Source organism: Misgurnus anguillicaudatus, chromosome 5 (genome assembly GCF_027580225.2).
Source record: "Misgurnus anguillicaudatus chromosome 5, ASM2758022v2, whole genome shotgun sequence".
Classification (NCBI taxonomy): Eukaryota; Metazoa; Chordata; class Actinopteri; order Cypriniformes; family Cobitidae; genus Misgurnus; species Misgurnus anguillicaudatus.
Window position 1 is genome coordinate 30,240,892 of NC_073341.2, and position 22,990 is coordinate 30,263,881.

The window sequence follows — 22,990 nt, forward strand, 5'->3', positions numbered from 1 at the left end:
AACATGGCTGCAGCAGGCTCAATGATATTACGCAGCACCTGAAAATAGTCCCCTTGGTAACTTTCAAAAAAGTGGAGTGTCCCTTTAAAAGTTTAGGATCACTTGACAAAGTAACAATAACATACTTATGTGCTTTATCCAGAACAACCTCTTTATTTCTCGGAGGAGCTTCAAAGGCAAGAAGTAGAAGAAGGTGAGACTGCCACCCTGCGCTGTGAGCTCTCCAAAACTGGAGTTGCAATTCAGTGGAGAAAGGGAACACTGTTGCTTAGGCCAGGAAGCAAATACGAGATGAAGCAAGATGGCTGTAAATGTTTGCTTCTGATACACGATTTGAACAGTCAGGACAGTGGCTCCTACAAATGTTGTGCTGGTAGCTTGGTGACCACCGCTTCTCTTGAGGTGAAGGGTATGTACCTTTCTAAAAGTGAAACATCATCTTTACAATTATATTTTATTAACAAGTTAGTAGTGTTAACCAGGTTGGAGACCATATGAATTTATTCAGCATGGAAATTAGGCTTGTGTCATATTTATAAGAGTTTGGTTCCAAAACGCAAAAAATCCATTTTGACTAAATGGTTTTTGGTAAAAATGTGTTTTCTATACCAAGAAAGCGATAGGATGAAAACCACTATTTTCTGTAACAAACTTTCACATAGCATCTTTAGGTTATTATAACATAACAAATTCAAATCCATAATTTGATTTTCAAAGATTTATTATAAAAACTGATTATTTTTTTTCCGCAAAATGCAATAAATCCATGACCATTTTTTTTTTAAAATGCTATAAAATCTATAGAATCAAAATATAAATGTGCATTCATATTTGCCATGTTATATTCATTTAGTTGACTAGTGGTATACACCAATTAAAAAAATAAACATTAATGGCATTAATCAAAACACTTACTTTGTCATATTAAGAACACTGCCATTGCTGCTGTCATCCTTAGGACGTCGTCGCTGAACTTTTTTGACAGCGATCAGCTGTAAAATGTTTTGGTTCTGCTCGATTTTCGTTGACTAATGAGTAAAATAATGGAAAGTTTTTCATAAGATCCCCTGGGGTCAATGTGTTAGCATGACAGAAGCTTGATGCTGTCGTGTGAGAACAAGCAAAAGCCGACATTTTTCCTTCTCCTGAGTGCCTCTTGCGTAAATTATTCGATTTTGAAGGCTTACGTTTCTTCCCCGCCACAGAAAACCACCACAGGTTTATCAACGCCATCAAAAGTATTATTTTGTTTATGTTTGTTTGTTGATCACAAAGTACAAAGTAGATGACGAAAACTAGTATTCCGTGAGCGCCGCCATTATTGTTTAGAATGTGTGGAATGGTGCACTGTGATTGGTTGAAAGGATTTATTGCATTCTGCAGAGAAAGAGGACTGGCGTTTGTCGCGGTTTGGAAAAAAGAGAGAAAACATAACAGAATAACAGGCCGGATATCGGATTTTGCATAAAAATAACAATTTACTTATTAATACTGACCAGATACTGGAATACTTGTAAGAGCCATAATCCATATTTAGAATTTATTATTTTCATATTTTTTATTATGTAATTTTGGTACAATAAGGTTTGTAAATAAGTCAGTTCCTGTTGTGTATTATATTTATCTGGTTTATATTTGTTCCTACTGCGCATGTGCAGTTACGTCATTTTTGTAGTTCACTTAAAGAGTTGTCGACGCACATGCGATACGTGCTCATAATTAGTGGAAGAACACAAGCTTTTGACCGTCTCACTATCGTCTCATTATTTTATAATATAGCATATTTAAGTTTATAGATCTCTTCAAATAAGTTGTTGAGAAAACATCGTTGGATTATGCTGTATTTGCAAATGTGAGTCTTTATTGAAATTTGGAAGAAGAATAAATCACTTTAAAGGAATAAGGACTTTGAGTGATATACAAGAAAGCAAGATACGCGTCAAAACTGGTGGAAAACAAATAAGAATCTCACATGTTCCTTACATGTAAGTCAAAAGCTTTCTACGTTGTTTAAGCAAAAATAAGTTACTGCAAGTGCGCATTATAGAGCACGTTAGAAGACCGTGCACGTGGAGTCAGAAGGGCTAATTTGCTATGGATCATATCATGCAATGTTGTGTTCAATGAAGTTATGGCTGAAGGGAGATCGATCAAATTACTGCATGCAAGAAGTGTTGATGAACATCTTAATTCATAAGTTAACTTGCACGTGTTGAAGTTTAATATAATGGCGGACGGCAAAGACGACGATGAAGATGCAATTACACAGACTCAACGCAAGAGGGCGCCAACCGTCAAGGGTTTGGAAGAGAAACTCCACTTAAAGATAAATGCCAGAAGAAGCAAGTTGAGACAATTAACTGCAAAATCAAACGAGATTGAACTGCTCATGGAGAATGCTTGCAATTTACTTGATGTGGAAAATATACAGTTTAAAGTTTACAAACAGCTGTTTGAAGAGTTTGTTGAAATTAATGGATCAGTGTTGCTGTATTTAGTTGATGAAGAGCATGATGCAGATCAAAATTTCTGGTTTCAACCTAAATTATTATGCTGCCAAAAATTCATGGAAAAAGTGGACTTGTGGATTAAAGAAACCAAGAAAAGCTTAAAGATGTCTCAAACTTGTGACAATGAAGTCACAGCTATGGACAGCATTTCAATGGTGTCTTGCAAGTCAAACACTTCTAATAAGTCAGGAAGTAAAGCAACTTCTGTTTCCAAAAAATCCTCAGTATCTAACGCATCCTCAGCTCGTCTTAAGGAAGAAGCTAACAGAGCAGCTTTGTTGGCTAAAGCAGCCACTTTGAAGGAAAGGCAGGAGTTGGAATTGAAAGAGGCAAAGTTAAAGGCTGAAATGGAAAAGTTGAAAATAGAAACGGCTCTTGCAATGTCTTCAGCTAAAATTAAAGTGTATCAAGATTGTGAAGATCAGCAACAGTATGCAGGTCAAAATGAGGCTATCCAAGCAGCTGCTGTATGCATTCCAAAACTGGAGCAATATGAATGTGACAAATACAGTGTATCATCAAGACATGTCAAAAAGTCACCGCATCATGAGGTAGCATACCCAAGTATGCCTATAAGTGTCAGACCTAAGAAAACAAATACTTCTAAGGAAAAGTCAGCAGCAGTCAATGAAGTATATGGCCGTAATGATGAAACATCAGAACTTCAAAGAGTGATGCAACGTCAGACAGATATCACAGCAATGTTAGTGAAGAACCAACAGATGTCCTGTCTACCCCAACGCGATGTTCCTTTGTTTCATGGAGATCCACTTGAGTTCAGGTCTTTTATGAAAGCGTTCAAACATGCTGTTGACTCCAGAGCTGACAGCAGTGCTGACAAACTGTACTTCCTGGAGCAGTATACTAGAGGTGAGCCCAGAGATCTTGTAAAAAGTTGTCAGCATATGCCAGATGACCGTGGTTACGCAGAAGCAATGAAACTTTTGCATGAGAAGTTTGGAAATTAACTACAAATTGCAACACCCTTAATGCAAAAAACATTAAAATGGCCTGAAATAAAGTCAGAGGATGGAAAGTCTTTAAGTGCATTTTCATTGTTCTTAATCACTTGTCGCAATGTAATGGAGGACATCGAATATATGGATGAGTTGGATAATCCTACCAACATGAGGATTATTATCTCAAAGCTACCATACAAGTTGCGCGAAAGATGGAGAGCATATGCTTACGAGTATGAGGAGCACAACAGAAGAAGAGCCAAGTTCATTCAGCTGGTGGAGTTTGTTGACTGACAAGCAAAGGTAATATCAAACCCACTTTTTGGAGATCTGGATGCTTTGGCAGGTGATAAAAAACACACAAACAAGTTTCTTCAAGGAACCAAGCAAAAAAGAGAAGTAAAAAAGAGCAGCAGTTTTGTAACTGACATCAAACAGGTTGGTGAAACTCAAAAGGACACGACTGCGATAAAAACCAACAGCACATTAGTCATCAGTGCCTTCACAAAACCTTGTGCTTTCTGTGAGAAAAACCATACCTTGGAACAATGTTACCAGTTTGGTGCTAAAGCATATAAAGACAAACTGGACTTTTTAAGAAAGAGTGGATTTTGCTTTGGATGCTTAGTTAAAGGACACTTAAGCAAAGACTGTAACAGAAGAAGTACATGTCAGCTGTGCGCAAAGAAACATCCTAGCATGTTACACTTAACCACACAAGACAGGATTCCTGAGAAGGAAATGGTTAAAGTTGAAAAGACTGATGTTAACACTTTACCTGCCACAGTGAGTCATGAGACAAGTGCCTGCACTGGGTCTGAAGACAATTGTGTTCTTGCCATAGTACCGGTCAAGATAAAGTCCAGAAAGAGTGATAAGTGTGTGGAAGTGTATGCCTTTATGGACCCAGGCAGCTCGGCCACTTTCTGTACTGATGCACTAGCAAGACGATTGAATGTTCAGGGAAGAAAAGTTGACATGATGCTAAGCACTATGAACTCAAAGCAACGAGTGGAAAGTTATGTACTCACTGACTTGGAGGTGAGTGGATTAGAAGAGAACAACTTCATTGAGCTTCCCAAAGTGTTTACACAAATGAGCATACCAGTGTCAAAGGAAAACAGTCCACAACAACATGATGTTGACAAATGGCCATACCTCAGCGAAGTGAAGTTGCCGCACATTGATGCTGAAGTGGAAATCCTCATAGGAAATAAAGAGTTCAAACTTCTACAGCCTTGGAAAGTAATTAACAGTAAGCATGATGGGCCTTATGCAGTGAAAACTGCCCTTGGATGGATTTTAAACGGACCTCTTAGAGAACCTGTTGAAGAAAGCATGCATGGAGATGCACAAGCAAGCATTACAGTCAACAGAATCTCCATTGAGAGTGTGGAACAGATGCTGATACAACAGTACAACCACGATTTTCCTGAAAGAGATTGTGATGACAAAGCTGAATTGTCGCAGATGGACCACCAGTTTATGGAATCTGTGTCTAACTCAGTGCAGTTTTATGATGGCCACTATTACATTGACCTTCCTATCAGGAAAACTGTTCCCCAAATGCCTAACAACCGAAATGCTGCTGTTCAGCGAGCACTGAATATCAAAAAGAAATTTCAGAGAAATCGCTCCTTTCATGTAGAGTACACAAGTTTCATGAATGACATGCTAAGCAAAGGTTATGCAGTCAAAGTGAATAAGGCACACTTAAGTAGTCAAGATGGTCAAGTTTGGTATATACCTCACCACGGTGTATACCATCCTCAGAAGAAGAAACTAAGAGTGGTCTTTGACTGTGCTGCCAGTTTTCAAGGAGTGTCGTTAAATAGTGAGCTCCTACAGGGTCCAGACATGACAAATTCACCTATTGGAGTGCTCACTCGCTTCAGACAAGAGTCAGTTGCCATGATTGCAGATGTTGAAGCTATGTACTACCAAGTGAGAGTTCCTGAAAAGGATAGTGACATGCTTCGTTTCCTATGGTGGCCAAATGGAGATGTAAATCAGGACTTGGATGAATACAAAATGGTTGTTCACCTCTTTGGAGCCAAGTCTTCTCCTAGTGTAGCTAATTTTGCCCTTAGGAAAACAGCAGAAGACAATCGTAGCAAGTCATCGATCGAAGCAGTCAATACAGTTCTCAAGCAGTTGCTCTGTACAATGACCTCACAAAACTTTGTGCAAGTGGAGGATTTCATCTTACTAAATGGGCAAGCAACAGCCGTGCCTTGTTGGCCTCTGTTCCAGAAAGTGAAAGAATTGCAGGTGTCAGAGACTTGGGTTTGAGTAAAGATGCACTTCCTGCAGAGAGAGCATTAGGAGTGTTATGGTGTGCCAATTCAGATGTGTTCAAATTCAAGATTAATTTGAAAGAAAAACCTGTAAACAGAAGAGGAATCCTGTCAGTCACAAGCTCCATCTATGACCCCTTGGGCTTCCTAGCACCTGTAATACTGCCATCAAAGATTCTAATGCAACAATTGTGCAAAGAAAAACTCACATGGGATGAGGACATTCCAAAACAGTGTGCAGAAAGATGGACGTCTTGGTTACGAGGGTTAAATCAGTTAGCTGAGTTCAGTGTAACAAGGTGTATAAAACCAGTGAACTTTGGAGTGCCCACCTCTGCACAACTGCATCATTTCTCGGATGCAAGTGAGGTAGGATATGGAGTTGTCTCATACCTCAGATTGTTGAATGCTGATGGACTCGCACACTGTGCCTTCGTGATGGGGAAATCTCGTGTGGCGCCATTAAAGCAGACCACCATTCCACGTATGGAGTTGACTGCTGCTGTCGTTGCTGTTAAAACGGACAAGATGCTGAAAGAAGAACTGGAACTAGACTTACATGACTCTGTATTCTGGACTGACAGCACCACTGTTTTGAGATATATTGACAATGAAGGTCTTCGCTTCAAAACGTTTGTTGCAAACAGAATTGCCACCATACGAGAGTCAACTAGACCACAACAGTGGAGATACATCAATACGTCTATGAATCCAGCAGATTGTGCATCAAGGGGACTTACTTGTGAAAAGTTCATGAAAAACGTGAGCTGGATCAATGGTCCTTCTTTCCTCAAAGAACCAGAAAGCAACTGGCCTGAGACAAATTGTGATCTGTCAACAAAAGTAGATGACAGTGAAGTTAAACACTCAGCCTCAGTAAATCTAGTGTATGCAGTGGATAGCACAGATGCTGTGAACAAATTGATCAATTATTACTCTGATTGGTACAAGTTAAAGAGAGCCGTGGCATGGATCCTTAGATTCAAAGACAGATTCATACACAGTGTATCATCATACACAGTGTATCATCATACACAGCATAAACAAAAAAGGTCTGAGTTGTAAAACAGATTCCACAGCAAAAAACTGCAAAGCTCTAACAATGCAGGACTTGACACGAGCTGAAAATGAGATCATCAAGTTCACTCAAAACCAAAGATTCAAGGAAGAAATGTCAATGTTGCAAAAAGGTAACTCATCTGTGAAAAAGAACAGCTGCCTTTCTAAAATGGATCCTACACTTCAGGATGGATTGCTAAGAGTTGGAGGTCGTCTTGGTAGATCTGCAATGTCTGAACATTCAAAGCATCCAATCATTTTACCTAAAGACTCACACGTCACAACTTTAATCTTAAGAGACATTCATGAGAGAATTGGACATTGTGGACGGAACTACATGCTTTCAAGGTTGCGACAAAAATTCTGGCTTCCTTCTGCAAACTCCATTGTAAGAAGGCTTCTTCCAGATGTGTAACATGTAGAAAAATCAGAGCAAAGGCTGCAGAGCAGAAAATGTCAGAGCTGCCACTTGACAGAATCAGACCAGATCAACCACTAATTTCGTTGGTGCTGAAGTTGAATTGCGCAAAGCCATTCAGCAGTGGAATCAATCAAAAATTGAAAGCACTCTCTTGCAAAAGGGAATACAGTGGATGTTCAACCCACCCTCTGGATCTCATTTTGGTGGAGTGTGGGAAAGACAGATAAGTTCTGTTAGAAAAATCCTAAAATCTGTGTTGAAAGAACAAACACTTACTGATGAGAGCTTGCATACATTCCTGTGTGAAGTGGAAGCAATAATAAACGACAGACCACTTACCATTTCAACGGATGATCCCACCGATCCAGAACCTTTAACACCTAATCACCTGTTATTAATGAAAGGACAACAAGCCTTACCTCCTGGACTTTTCAAAAAAGAGGACATGTATGCACGTCGCAAGTGGAAACAAATTCAATATCTTGCTGACCTATTCTGGAAGCGGTGGGTGCGTGAGTATTTGCCTTTGCTTCAGGAGCGGCAAAAATGGACTCAGGTAAAGAAAAACCTTAAAGTTGGAGATGTTGTCTTGATAATAGATGACTCGTCACCAAGAAACTCATGGATCTGTGGAAGAATCATGAAAACTTTCCCAGATAACAAAGGACTGGTAAGACGTGTGTTGGTTAAAACTAAGGCCAATACCTTGGAAAGGCCTGTTGACAAGTTGTGCCTTATTTGTGAAATGGACTGTTAACACTTCTCAAATATTAAGGAGTGTTTCTCTGCCTTAAAAAGGACTGATAATAGACACCTATTGTCTTTAATGTGATGCATAATGTACATATTTCTTTAGCATGGCTCTATCGTTTTTGTTAAAAAAAAAAAGTTAATTGTCAGTCTGCTTGCCTGTCAATTAGGGGCGGGTATGTAAGAGCCATAATCCATATTTAGAATTTATTATTTTCATATTTTTTATTATGTAATTTTGGTACAATAAGGTTTGTAAATAAGTCAGTTCCTGTTGTGTGTATTATATTTATCTGGTTTATATTTGTTCCTACTGCGCATGTGCAGTTACGTCATTTTTGTAGTTCACTTAAAGAGTTGTCGACGCACATGCGATACGTGCTCATAATTAGTGGAAGAACACAAGCTTTTGACCGTCTCACTATCGTCTCATTATTTTATAATATAGCATATTTAAGTTTATAGATCTCTTCGAATAAGTTGTTGAGAAAACATCGTTGGATTATGCTGTATTTGCAAATGTGAGTCTTTATTGAAATTTGGAAGAAGAATAAATCACTTTAAAGGAATATGGACTTTGAGTGATATATACAAGAAAGCAAGATACGCGTCAAAACTGGTGGAAAACAAATAAGAATCTCACATGTTCCTTACAATACTGATTTTGGTGGTATATATATATTTTTTTAAAATGGTGTTTATTGCTTTTTGGAACCAAACTCTTCATATGTTCTTTCTCCAGAACCACCCATTTTCTTCAGAGAGGAGCTTCAAAGTCAAGAGGGAAAAGAAGGAGAAACAGCCACCCTGACCTGTGAGCTTTCAAAACCTGGAGTTGCGGTGCAATGGAAGAAAGGCATGGTTCTGTTAAATCCAGGAAAAAAATATGAGATGTCACAAAATGGCTGTCTACTGCAACTCCACATACGTGAGCTGAAAAGTGAAGATACTGGCTCTTATAAATGTTGTGCGGGTAGCTTGGTGACAACTGCTTCTTTTGTGGTGAAAGGTAAGCGAATTACATAAATGATATATTTTCTCCTTTTGATATTTGACATGAGAATCAGTGTATTTTGCATTCCCTCATTTCCAGAGCAACCTTTATACTTCTGTAAGAATCTTCAAAGTCTTGAAGCAGAAGAAGGTGAGACGGCCTTATTTAACTGTGAGCTCTCAAAGCCTGGAGTTACTGTGCAGTGGAGGAAAGGAACAGAGTTGCTCAGTCCAGGAAACAAGTATGAGATGAAACAGGACGGCTGTATACAACAACTTCAGATACGTGACCTGAAAGGTATAGATTCTGGCTCCTATAAGTGCATTGCAGGTAGACAGGTGACAACCGCTTCTCTGTTGGTAAAGGGTAAGCAAATTATTTATTTTATGAAATAATATTTGTTTTCCTCTTTTGGTTAATAAAGAATTTTTTATTGTCCATTGTTTTCACTTCAGAAGAACCATTGTTCTTCTCAAAGGAGCTCAAAAACCAAGAAGCAGAGTTGGGTAAGACAGCCATATTGTGCTGTGAGCTCTCGAAACCTGAAACTTCGGTGGAGTGGAAGAAAGGAGCAGTGGTTTTGAAGCCTGGTAAGAAGTATGAGATGAAGCAATACGGGTGTGAAATACAGCTTCACATATATGAGCTAACAGCAGAGGACAGTGGGACCTACAAATGTTGTGCTGGAAGTCTGGTCACCACTAGCTCCATTAAGGTGAAAGGTATGGGGCTTGTTTTAGTGAAAGTTAAGTATCTAATGTACGTACGTAATGCACATTATAAGTGTGTAAAACTTATTCACCCTGTCCAGAACAACCTTTAATGTTCTGCAAGAACCTTCAAAATCTTGAAGCAGAAGAAGGTGAGACGGCCATCCTGTCCTGTGAGCTCTCAAAATCTGGAGTTGCTGTTCAGTGGAAGAAAGGAACATCACTGCTAAGTACAGGAAACAAATACGAGATGAAACAAGATGGATGCGTACTGCAACTCTGGATACGTGATGTAAAAAGTCAAGATGGTGGCTCTTATAAGTGTTGTGCAGGTAGTCTTGTGACAACTGCTACTCTTGTGGTAAAGGGTAAGTGAATAAATTAATAATATGTGATTTTTCTTAGACTTTTTTTAATTAATTATTATTAATTTTTTGGTTGAGGAGGAAGTAATGACATTTTTGGTTTCAATCCCCAGAACAACCCTTTGTCTTTTCTAAAGAGCTTCAAAATCAAGAAGTAGAAGAGGGTAAGATGGCTATCTTGCAATGTGAGCTCTCTAAACCTGTAACGTCTGTGCAATGGAAGAAAGGATCACTAGTGCTAAAGCCTAGTAAGAAATATGAGATGAAGCAAAATGGTTGTCAGCTACAGCTTCAGATACATGAGCTAACAGCACAGGACAGTGGGACCTACCAGTGTTGTGCTGGGTGCCTAGTTACTACTGGCTCTGTTATGGTGAAAGGTGCGACTTATTTTGGTCAAACATCTGAAAAAAATTTTTTTTTTGCTCTCAAATAATACTTATTACACGACTCGTTGGAATTCTTTATTCTGATTGGCCAGTCCAACCCATCCTCATCCCCGTGGCGTCAATATTTGACGCACTTGACCATGCGTCAATATGTTACGCGGAGGGTATACCTTTCGCGTCATTTTTTGACAAAATGGGGACTTCAATACTATTACGTCCGTTGCATTCTCTTTCCTATTTTCTTACCATTTTCGCGTCGGTTTAGGGTTAGATTTACATAATGACATCCCTACCCAAACCTAACTCTAACCCCAACGCCAGGTGACAACTGTCGTACCTAACTCTAACCCCAACGCCAGGTGACAACTGTTTAATTTCGTGTACACTGTTTAATTTTGCGTAATCTAACCCTAAACCGACGCGAAAATGGTAAGAAAATAGGAAAGAGAATGCAACGGACGTAATAGTATTGAAGTCCCCAGTTCGTCAAAAAATGACGCGAAAGGTATACCCTCCGCGTAACATATTGACGCATGGTCAAGTGCGTCAAATATTGACGCCATGGGATGAGGATGTGTAGGCCAGTCGCAACATTTGCTTGTTAATGCCAGATAACATCCGCTCAAAACTAATATCACACGGTAAGCCAGATGCTGTAAATAATTTTGACAGGTGGGTCAATGACGTGATGTTAATTATTTCGTGTCCGTATGGTTCAGTTAAATGTAAAAGGTTCAAAATTTCAAAAAAAAATTGCAGGTTACTTGCATACATTCTCTTTTTAAGGGCCAAGTCTTAATTTTCTGGTTTTATTTCATTTCGAAAGAATATTTGGGGAATCATTTAAAAAATGTCAATGTGGTGTAACCGGTCTGTCTCAGTTGGTGTAACTAGTATTTTTTTTTAAATAAAAATAAAAATATTCAAATTCATAAAAATGTGGAATAAAATAGAATCATCTAGTTTAGTGTAATATGATTTTTTTAAATACATTTTTACATAATTTGTCAAATATTATTTAGAAAACAGAGCTGTTCTCAGCATATGTCAGGACAACTATTACAAAAACGCTTTAAAAATTTCATTTAGAAATAACTATTAAAATGATATTTACATTTTTTTTTTGAAGAATATGCTTGCATGCCATCAAGGTGGATAAATTATTAATATTTCTCAGGCGCAATTGGCGGTTACACCATTTGACATTTTAAGGTCCATTCAGTCTTAACTTTCATAAAAAAAAGCTGCAAATGTAATTTTTTATTGCATAAAATTAACATAAATAAACTATGTGCATTGAAATAAACCTGATGCGTGCTTTTAAAACAAAGATTTTAAAAAAGATTTTTGAATTTCTCAACTTGCCAAACCGTTTTTGTCACTGACCCAGGTACATTTTAATATTACACAAAAATAAATATAAATATGTCTTTTAATAACATATATGATCAAACAAAATAATGTGTTTGTGACATTTGAACTTCTCGTCTTATCGTAAAACTAAAAGTAAATATGTTTTTCTCGCGGAAGATCTGCTTTCGTAAAAAATGAGCAATTAAAATATTTAAAATCAATATTTAATGTTCCTTACCTTACTTATGAGGTACAGGCAGCAGGTTCAGTGTGATACAAGATCATTCGCTCCATGTCGTGATTACACTGTTGGGGCTTATTTCTGCGATAACAACCGGCTGCCTTACCATTATCTTTTACTTACAATACTTTCCAATGTTTACCGATAATTTTTATTCCACTTGTCCAGAGCAACCTTTATTCTTCTGTAAAAATCTTCAAAATCTTGAAGCAAAAGAAGGTGAAACGGCTTTCTTGAGCTGTGAGCTCTCAAAACCAGGAGTTGCTGTGCAGTGGAGAAAAGGAACCATGTTGCTAAACCCAGGAAACAAGTATGAGATAAAACAGGATGGCTGTGTACAACGACTTCAGATACATGACCTGAAAGGTATAGATTCTGGCACCTATAAATGCTCTGCAGGAAGCTTGGTGACAACTGCTTTTCTCGTGGTAAAAGGTAAGCGAATATCACTCAATAACTGAATTTTTACCAATCCGTTCATCTTTTATTTGTTTTCTGTCCTTCAGCTGAGCATAAACTAAGTATCGTGAGGATATTTTTGTTTGTCCTCTCCAGAAAATCCTTTATTCTTTTCTGAGGAGCTTCAAAACCAAGAAGTTGAAGAAGGTAAGACAACCATATTGTGCTGTGAGCTCTCGAAACCTGGAACGTCTGTGCAGTGGATGAAAGGAACAGTTTTGCTGAAGCCTGGTAAGAAGTATGAGATGAAGCAGGATAGCCACAAACTGCAGCTTCTGATTCATGAGCTGACAGCCCAGGACAGTGGGACTTACAAATGTTGTGCTGGAAGTCTGGCTACTACTGGCTCCATTAAGGTGAAAGGTATGGGGCTTGTTTTAGTACACAAAAATTAATTTTCCTAGGTTTTGTGAATAAATCTATAAATGTAAAGAATATGGAAGTTATTTATATTTCTCCATACCCAGAGCATCCTTTATTCTTCTGCAAGAACCTTCAAGACCTTGAAGCAGAGGAGGGGGAGACAGCTCTCTTGATCTGTGAACTTTCAAAACCCGGAGTTGCTGTGCAGTGGAAAAAAGGAATGGTGTTGTTAAAGCCTGGAAGCAAGTATGAAATAAAACAGGATGGCTTGAAATTGCACCTTCAAATCCATGACCTAAAATGTCAGGACAGTGGTGTCTACAAATGCTGTGTTGGCAGGATAGAGACCACAGCTTCTCTTATTATAAAAGGTAAACGTGTAGTGTAGCCATTTTTTGTTTGTTTAAACCACTGCTTGAAGTTAAATATGAAATTATAATGTATTCAATTTTCTATGACTTCTGAAGCTTCTACTAGAACTAAAGACATCCCTCAAATCCCACCAAGATCAAAAGGAAAAAATGCTCAACTAAGTGTTATTATTGAAGAAACAGACAGTAGTCTAGTGGACAATAAACAGGCTGTGGTCATTCAAGCACCGGACAAGAGTACCTCAGCAATTAAATTCCAGGAAACAGCAGAAGAACAGGAGGTTAAGAAGATATCATTGGATAGTCAAAATGGAAAAGATGAGGGTCCCGGAATGCCACAAGTAATAAACGAGCTTAGTCATATGGAAAAAGAACCTGGAATTTCTTCTTGTACCTATGAAACTGGAAGAGAAGGAAAAAATAAGGGGGACAGGGATTCAAATCAGTTTGAAGCTAAAATTACTTTAAAGCAGTACAATAAAGGGATCACAGAACAAGTTCAGAATAAAACTCCAAGTATAGATACAAAAGAACTCAAAGACAATCAACTACCTACAGACCTTCCCCAGCCTCCACCACGCTCAAAGAGTAAAGGCTTAAGTGTTTCACCTCAAGACCAGTCCAGTATTTTTGAAGAGAAAAACCAGAGCATTGTCAAACAGCCTAGTTTGGACGGCAAACAAGGAGTGGTCAAGATGCCAGCTGTGGAGACCACAAAAGCATCAGAACATGTTGTCCTAACACCATCTCACCTCAAAGAGATGGTCTCTCAACCTTCTGTTGAATCCAAAGGAAAACCCTTTGCCTTAGAAGCAAAGAACCAGGGTATGAATTTAAAACAAACTGCAGATACTACTTTGACGATATCAGAATTTAAGGACCTTGTTCCACCCCTCCCCAAAGAGAAGGCCACCCAACATTATTTTAAGGAAAATAATCAGAAAGTTGGTTTGGAATCAGATGAATCAAGGAAAGAAATTTTGCTCACAGAGCCAGTTGTGGACACAATCTCCAAGGCATTAGAGGATAATGAAATTCACATTTGTGACAACAAAGAGAAGGATCAGAAAAAGCAATTCTTGGACAGAAACGTAACGTATGAGAAACTTAATGTCCATTTCGAAAAGGCTCCAGAAATTGGTAAGGTTCAATCTATAGATGTAAATCAAGGAGAAGTGTTGAAAGATGGTACAGAAAAAGCACCAAGTGCTGTTCCAACCAGTCAGAAATGCAAAGAACAAATCATTCCTGCAGAAAAAGCTAAAACAATGGCCTTTTGGGAAGTACATAGGGAATCACAGGAAGTCACTAAAGATCATAAAGAAGATGAAAAGGTCCTGGAAAAGGATATTTCTGGAGTACCTGTGACTCAGCCACAGCAGAAGAACTTACAACACATGGCAAGCGGGGATCAGAAGAACGTTAAGCAGGTCGTCCTGGAAAAAGATAGTTTTGGAGGATTTATGACTCAACCACAGGAGAAGAACTTACAAAGCATGACCAGCAAAGATCAGAAGAATGTTAAGCAAGTCGTCCTGGAAAAAGATAGTTTTGGAGGATCTATGACTCAACCACAGGAGAAGAACTTACAAAGCATGACCAGCAAAGATCAGAAGAATGTTAAGCAGGTCGTCCTGGAAAAAGATAGTTTTGAAAGATCTATTACTCAACCACAGGAGAAGAACTTACAAAGCATGGCCAGCAAAGATCAGAAGAAGGTGAAGCAGGTTGTCTTTGAAAAAAATATTTCTGGAGGATATATGACTCAACCACAGGAGAAGAACTTACAACACATGGCCAGCGGAGATCAGAAGAATGTTAAGCAGGTCATCCTGGAAAAAGATAGTTTTGCAGGATCTATTTCTCAACCACAGGAGAAGATCTTAGAAAACACGACCAGCGGAGATCAGATAAACATGAAGCAGGTTGTCCTGGAAAAAGATATTTCTGGAGGATCTATGACTCAACCACAAGAAAAGAACGTACAAAGCATGGCCAGCAAAGATGAGAAGAATGTTAAGCAGGTCGTCCTGGAAAAATATATTTCTGGAGGATCTATGCCTCAACCAAAGGAGAAGAACTTACAAAGCATGACCAGCAAAGATCAGAAGAATTTAAAGCAGGTCGTCCTGAAAGAAGATATTTCTGGAGGATCTATTACCCAACCACAGGAGAAGAACTTAAAACACATAATCAGTGAGGATCAGAAAAATGTTAAGCAGGTCGTCCTGCAAGAAGATATTTCTGGAGGATCTATGACTCAACCACAGGAAAAGAAGATAGAGCACATCACGAAACATGCCCAAAGTGTGGACGCCAACGGGAATTCCCAGGTAGAACAAAGTAGTTTGGAAAGTCCTGGTAAAGAATTTGAACTTGATGATGAGCCAGAGGTGCTTGAGGCTGCCATTAAAATTCAAGCTGCTTTCAAGGGCTACAAAACCCGAAAGGATATGCGTCTTGTGTTCAAGGAAGTGTTCAAAAACCAGAATATCGAAGTTGGTGGCACAGCATTGCTAGAGTGTCTCGTGGAAGGTAAAATTAGCACTGTGCGCTGGCTTAAAGATGGCATAGATCTCAAACCTGGAAAAAGGTTCAGAATCACCCAAAATGAGGAGGGGAGGTGTCTTCTAACAGTTTGTAATGTTACAACTAAAGATGCTGGAATCTACACATGCGAAGTTGCAAACAAGTTTGGAAATATTAGTTACAATGGGAATGTGATAGTGACCATTCCTCAGAAGCCACTTGAGAAGTTGCAGGCCACTCAAATGCCAGGTAAAGAGGTCATCTCTGGGAAAGAGGCTCAGCAGATCCTAAACCAGGAGGAGAAGTCATTGAGACTTGCCTATGATTTACCAGCAGATGACACTTATAGCAAGATCCAGGATAAGAGGAGGAGTCTAATTTCAGTCAGCTCTGGTATGTTGTAATTGTTGTCTTTTTAAAAATGTCAAACATGTGGTGTAAAAAAAAAGTGTAATAAAAAACGTAGATGTACTAGTCGTTTATAATTCTGTCACCTTTCCAGTATCCTGTCACTCAGATTATGACACAGCCCCTGATGCTGAGACAGAATATATAACTTGGTAAGTTTAATAGAGAAATCTGAAGACCTCCATTAACCAAAGTTTTTTCAGTATTTGTGTAAGTTGTATATTCTTAAACAGGGGAAAAGAGGCAGACAAGTTCAAATCAAAGGGTCCAATTACTTCTGAAATACCAAAAAGTGTTTGTTCACCACCACCAAAGAATACAGGTCAGCTGAAAGTCAAAGGTCAGTTCTCGTTATTCCAAGTTATGGTTTAGTTTGTTTTGTTCCGTGGCTTGTTTACCTTAACATACCTTGTTGTTTGCATTTGTATTCATCATAGGTGCCAGCTCGCAGAGTCAAGCTGCTTCACCCAAACGTATCCATTCATACAAGTCCTCTGCAAACATAGAGTCATTCTCTGAGTCAGATGGAGATGAAGAGGGAGGAGAGGTACAGTATCATCTCAAAACCATCTCGCTAGCAAACATAATCATAATTTGCGTAAAGTGATCATCTTATATTCATTTGCCACTGTGCAGACATTCGATATTTATGTGGCCAAAACGGATTGCCATCCTATGAGAGGAAACAAAGAGCCGTTTGTGCTAAAGGAAGGTCAGTTTGTGGAGGTCCTGGACTCGGCCCATCCTGTAAGGTGGCTTGTTCGTACAAAGCCAACTAAGATCACACCATCACGTCAGGGCTGGGTGTCTCCCGCGTACCTAGAGAAGAAGACAAAGGTAAGTGGATGTACAGATGTGTATATGTATGTGTACATACAAAAAAGGTCCTTTTTCTGTTGTTGGGGTGGTACCTTAAGATTCAATACAATATTGTACATTTTTGAGTACATTACTATACCTTAAGGACCTATTGGGACAGTTAAATGTTTTGAACCCCTAACATTTAAAGGAATAGTCTACTCATTTTCAATATAAAAACTATGTTATTACCTTAACTAAGAAGAGTTGATGCATCCCTCTATCGTCTGTGTGCGTGCGCGTGGGCGCTGGAGCGCGCTGCGACGCTTCGATGGCATTTGGCTTGGCCCCATTCATTCAATGGTACCAATCAGAGATAAAGTTAGAAGTGACCAAACACATCAACGTTTTTCCTATTTAAGACGAGTAGTTATACGAGCAAGTTTGGTTGTACAAAATAAAAGCGCTTTTCTGAGCGGATTTAAAAGACGAACTATATTTTATTACGTAATAGCACTTTTGAGAGTACTTCGACTCGGTGCAGTAACACCCTCCCTCTCCCATTATGAGAGTGAGAAGGGGAGCGGACTTTTCAGGCGAGTCGAAGTACTCCCAAAAGTGCTATTACGCCATAAAATATAGTTCCTCTTTTAAATCCGCTTAGAAAAGCGCTACGTTTTATTTTGTACCACCAAACTTGCTCGTATAACTACTCATCTTAAATAGGAAAAACGTTGATGTATTTGGTCACTTCTAACTTTATCTCTGATTGGTAGCATTGAATGAATGGGGTTAAGCTAAATGCTATCGAAGTGTCGCAGCGCGCTCCAGTGCTTACAGGCACGCACACAGATGATAGAGGGATGTATCAACAATTCTTAGTTAAGGTAATAACATAGTTTAATATTGAAAATGAGTAGACTATTCCTTTAACTTGTACAAAATAGGTCCTTAAGGGTACACAATAGGTCCTTAGGGTATAATATTGTATCTCAAAAGGTACAACAATGTGTTGTATACGCATAAAGGTACAAAAATGAACCTTTGTGGGTACCACCCTGACCGAAAAAGATGCAGTATCAAAACTTTTTTCTGATAGTGTAGAAAGTAGACGCATAACTTTACTAATCATTTTAATGATCTAATAGGAAATCTTTTTACTGGCCAATGAAGAGGACACAAAAGATTCTGCTGAGAAAGGCAAAAAGATATTCACAAAGGATGAGCACAGCTTGATTCAAGGGTAAATCAGCACCATTAGCAGCTCATTTACACATTTAGCTGATACCTTTAAAGATCACCTATTGTCCGATTTACGATTTTACAATCTCTTTGGTGTGTAAGTGTGTATTAGTACATGTTAACGATATGCAAAAGGTACAAACCCTAAAGTAAACGATGACGATGATCGTCTCCAACTAAAATCTCTTTTCTTGGACTACATACAACAAACACACGGATTGTAGGCAACAGTTTACTTCCTGGGATTGGTGATGTAGACAAGACCGACATTATCATAATTCCTCCCGCTTGGACTTGTAAGTTAACTCCTGTTAGCATTGCATGTTGACCAAATCTTTCAAACATGGTAAGGAGCATCACGTTTCCGGCTGACGTCAGAGGTATTCAGGCCAATCACAACATACAAATTAGCTGGCCAATCAGAGACTCTTTTCAGGAAGAGAGTGAAATCTGGAGCTACATAAATGTACGGTATATGAAAAAGAATGTTTTTGAACCATAAACCATGCAAACATATTGTATTATACCAAATACACAAAATAACGTTGTTTTTTAGCAATGAAATAGGTGCTCTTTAAGTGACTACATTTAAAGGTTTTATGAGTATGTGTGTTTCCTGAGATTGCACCTATGACCTTTTGGATAACGGTAACACGATAGATAGATTTTTCTTAACATTTATCAAGATTAAAATTTATCAAGAGCCTAAATTGTCTCACTAACAACTTCTGTGTTTTGTTTGTTACTTTTCAGTCAGTTGATCAGGGGACTGCTTAACGGTGAGATCGATTTTGTGCGAGAGATCAACTTCTTTGTGGAGCACCATTTGGAGTACTTAGAGATGAGCTTTCAAGTTCCTCTTACCATCCTCAGTCAAAAGGAATACATATTCCGCAACATTAGGGAAATCGCAAGCCTCCATGAATGGTAAAGACACAATATACACTGCTCGTCCAAAAAAAAGTGACACACTGTAATATTTTGTTGGACCCCCTTTAGCTTTGATTACGGCATGCATTCGCCGTAGCATCATTCCGATAAGCTTCTGCAATGTCACAACATTTATTACCATCCAGAGTTGCATACATTTTTAGCATAGATCTTGTAGTGATGATCGGGGTGTCGGACCGCTGCACAAAATCTTCTCCACCACGTCCCAAAAATTGTCAATGGGGTTAAGGTCTAAACTCTGTGGTGGCCAATCCATGTTTTAAAATGTCTTTCACAATGAATCCTGTCATTGTCATCTTGGAATATGCAAGACTTTCATTGATAGTTGGCATTTCTGCACAAATAAAACCAGTGGAATTAAATAGTCTAATATTCTGTTTTAAGTGATTGAAATTATATTCTGTATTGCTTTCATCAAAAGTAGATGTATTGTCTGTCACAGTGTCTTCAAATTGTGGTTAAATTCATCACCTACCTCTGTCTTCATCTCACAGCTGTATCCTCCCCAAGCTGGAAATGTGCTTCACTGATGATGATGTAGCCCAGTGTTTCATCAGTTATGCCACAGACTTTGATATGTACCTCCAGTACATCACAGGCCTTCCCCAGGCTGAGGCCTGCATCTCAGACAAAAACACACAGTATTTCTTTAAGGCAAGAGGACAGTAGAGGTGAAAATACTGCTTTTATTTGATGTAAAATACCTCATAACAAACCATAGCTGTTCTTCTACTTTCTTTAAGCAATATGCAAACACAGAGTTGACTCATCTGGATACCCGGGTCCTCAGTGTTAACACCTATCTACAGAGACCACTGGAGAGAATTCAAACTTACAAGAATGTACTTAAGGTGTGATAGCTTTTTGCCAATTCATTATGATATTTATTAGGGATGCACCTATAGGATTTGTTTGGGCCGATACCGATGCCGATTTAAACAGACAACTTCTGGCCGATACCGATGCCGATACCGATATTAAACAGTTGTATACAGTACTATACAGTTGGTCTATTAGCTAGTTTATTTCTGCATCAAATTATTTTTACTGAACATGGATTGGATCTAATTAACATTCAACTGACCAACATAATAAGAGAGGCACAAATTAAGCTAAAACAAATATAATAAGACAGCACGACAACCTTCAAAGGTGGTTTTTGCTATTCAGCATTTATTTGATAAATAACATTAACTTATTTTTTTACATATAATGGATTTCTTTATGCAGTTAATTAATAAACAATCGGTATCGGCCTTTCTCGTACTATTGCCGATATGCCGATGGTTTCAAATTCATCAAAAATCGGCCGATAAATATCGGCGGCCGATACATCGGTGCATCACTAATATTTATCATAATAATTTCTTTAAATACATGTTATCATTGACTCTCCATTACTGTAGGAGCTGATCAGGAACAAAGCAAAGAGCGGCCAGAGTTGTTGCCTTTTGGAAGATGCCTTTGCCATGATTTCCAGCTTGTCTTGGCGTGCAGAGAATTTGCATCATCTGTCCATGATTGAAAATTACCCAGCACCTCTTAAGGGGCTCGGAGAACCCATTAGACAGGTACTATATATCACTGGTTCTCCAAAGATCTTCATCTGAATTAGGGATGCATAACGATTAATTGCGATTAATCTATAGCAGAATAAAAGTTTTTGTTTACATCACGTGTGTGTGTGTGTGTGTGTGTGTGTGTGTGTGTGTGTGTGTGTGTGTGTGTGTGTGTGTGTGTGTGTGTGTGTGTGTGTGTGTGTGTGTGTGTGTGTGCATGCGCGTGCGTGTGTGTGTGTGTGAACTGTGTATAATAAATGCACACACATGCATGTATATATTTAAAGGGGCCATGGCACAAGACGTTTTTAAGATGTTTTAGCTCAAAATACCATATAAATAATTTATTATAGCATGTTGAAATTGCCACTTTGTAGGTGCGTGCAAAAATGTGCCGTTTGAATGAGCTAATAAAATTCAAACACTCATCACAATGATGGTGTTTTGTTGCTATTAAAACTCAATTGTATTTTTCTCTGCACTGATTGGGAGTGATGTGGTTGCATAGTGCAGATTATGGGGTGGTATTATTATAATAAGAGCTACTTATTACATCATAAGGAGAGATACATTTCAAAGACCTATTTTTTCATGTGCTTGTAGAGAATGGTTTACCTAAACTAAGTTACTGGGTTGATCTTTTTCATATTTTCTAGGTTGATAGAAGCACTGGCGACCCAATCATAGCACTTACACATGGAAAAAGTCAGATTTTCATGCCATGGCCCCTTTAAGAAATGTTTACATGTGTATATTATATATCAATACGTAATATATAAATATATATATGTATTTTTTCTTAAAATTATACATGCATGTGTGCATATTAAAATATACATAATTATTATACACAGTTCACACACATATATTATGTAAACAAAAACTTTTATTCTGCTATAGATTAATCGCGATTAATCGTTATGCATTCCGAATCTTTTGAATAGATCACGACAACATTGTGAGTAAAGTCTGGAAGGTTAAGCAAACCGGTGATCTATTATTGTTTACCAGGGCCATTTTACAGTATGGGAAGAACTTCCTGAAGTCAAAAGCTCTCAGCGAGGACATCACCGTCATGTCTTCCTCTTTAAAGACTGCATTGTCCTCTGCAAGCCGAAGAGAGAACTTGGCTTATACACCGAAGCCTACTTATTCAAGAACAAAATGAAGGTGTGATCAGATAATGTTTATACACTGCAAAAAATGAGTTTCAAGAAAAAAAAATCTTAGTATTTTTGTCTGGTTATCAGTAAAAATATCTAAAAAATCTTAAATTAAGACGCTTTTTCTTGATGAGCAAAACGAACCAAGAAAATAAGTCTAGTTTCTAGACCAAATATATCTAATTTAAGTGGTTTTGTGCATAAAACTAGCAAAAGATCTGCCAATGGGGTAAGCAAATTTTTCTTGATTTTTTCTTGAATTAGTGTTTAAGAAAAATTTTCAAGATTTTTTGCTTACCCCATTGGCAGATTTTTTTGCTTGTTTTATGCACAAAATCACTTACATTTGATATTTTTGATCTAAAAACTAGACTTATTTTCTCGGGTCGATTTGCTCATCAAGCTTCTTCATTTAAGAATTTGTAGATATTTTTACTGAAAACAAGACAAAAATACTAAAAAAAATGTTTCTTGAAAATCATTTTTTGCAGTGTAACTATATAGACAACCCACATATGTCAGTTTCTTAATAGAAATCGACATAGGTCTACTTACCAGACACTAAAGCATTCCTTTTTAAAGTTTCTAGCACAGATTTTGTTACGAACTGAAATAAAAAAGAAATATAAATTCAACAGCATGTCACACTCATCCTGAATCCGATCTGTGTTTCTTCCCAGTTAAGTGATGTTGATGTAAAGGATACAGTGGAAGGCAATGACAGATCATTTATTCTGTGTCATGAGCATCGGGGAATGGTGAGAAAGATTGTTCTGCAGACTCGAACCGTTCTCCTCTGCCTCTCCTGGCTTAAAGATCTGAGAGATCTACAGCAGCGTGCCAGACAACATGCTTGGAGTAAGTTAAGACCCGTGACAGTTATTTATTTATGCATTATTCATTTATGCATTGAAATGGTGATTCGTTTTTAAAGGTGCAGTGTGGTAATTTGTAGAAGAATCTCTTGACAGAAATGCAAAATCATATACACAACTATATTATCAGGGGTGTATAATTACCTTTTATAATGAACCGTTATGTGGTTTTTACCTTAGAATAAGACGTTTTTATCTACATACACCGAGGGTCCCCATACATG

General features: G+C 38.2%; 1 protein-coding gene across 1 annotated transcript in view; it reads left to right on the forward strand.

Annotated features, from left to right (window-relative positions):
• obscna (obscurin, cytoskeletal calmodulin and titin-interacting RhoGEF a) overlaps positions 1 to 22,990 on the forward strand; it is a 74,551-nt gene that overhangs the window by 29,939 nt on the left and 21,622 nt on the right. Inside the window, exons 35-55 of the mRNA XM_073867974.1 lie at positions 143 to 409; positions 8,739 to 9,005; positions 9,090 to 9,356; positions 9,446 to 9,712; positions 9,802 to 10,068; positions 10,179 to 10,445; positions 12,217 to 12,483; positions 12,604 to 12,870; positions 12,975 to 13,241; positions 13,338 to 16,163; positions 16,273 to 16,330; positions 16,412 to 16,518; positions 16,616 to 16,725; positions 16,815 to 17,015; positions 18,125 to 18,219; positions 18,972 to 19,145; positions 19,664 to 19,823; positions 19,913 to 20,020; positions 20,576 to 20,740; positions 21,740 to 21,898; positions 22,572 to 22,749. Of these exons, the coding sequence (XP_073724075.1) occupies positions 143 to 409; positions 8,739 to 9,005; positions 9,090 to 9,356; positions 9,446 to 9,712; positions 9,802 to 10,068; positions 10,179 to 10,445; positions 12,217 to 12,483; positions 12,604 to 12,870; positions 12,975 to 13,241; positions 13,338 to 16,163; positions 16,273 to 16,330; positions 16,412 to 16,518; positions 16,616 to 16,725; positions 16,815 to 17,015; positions 18,125 to 18,219; positions 18,972 to 19,145; positions 19,664 to 19,823; positions 19,913 to 20,020; positions 20,576 to 20,740; positions 21,740 to 21,898; positions 22,572 to 22,749 (6,744 nt within the window). The remainder of the gene's footprint in view (positions 1 to 142; positions 410 to 8,738; positions 9,006 to 9,089; positions 9,357 to 9,445; positions 9,713 to 9,801; positions 10,069 to 10,178; positions 10,446 to 12,216; positions 12,484 to 12,603; positions 12,871 to 12,974; positions 13,242 to 13,337; positions 16,164 to 16,272; positions 16,331 to 16,411; positions 16,519 to 16,615; positions 16,726 to 16,814; positions 17,016 to 18,124; positions 18,220 to 18,971; positions 19,146 to 19,663; positions 19,824 to 19,912; positions 20,021 to 20,575; positions 20,741 to 21,739; positions 21,899 to 22,571; positions 22,750 to 22,990) is intronic.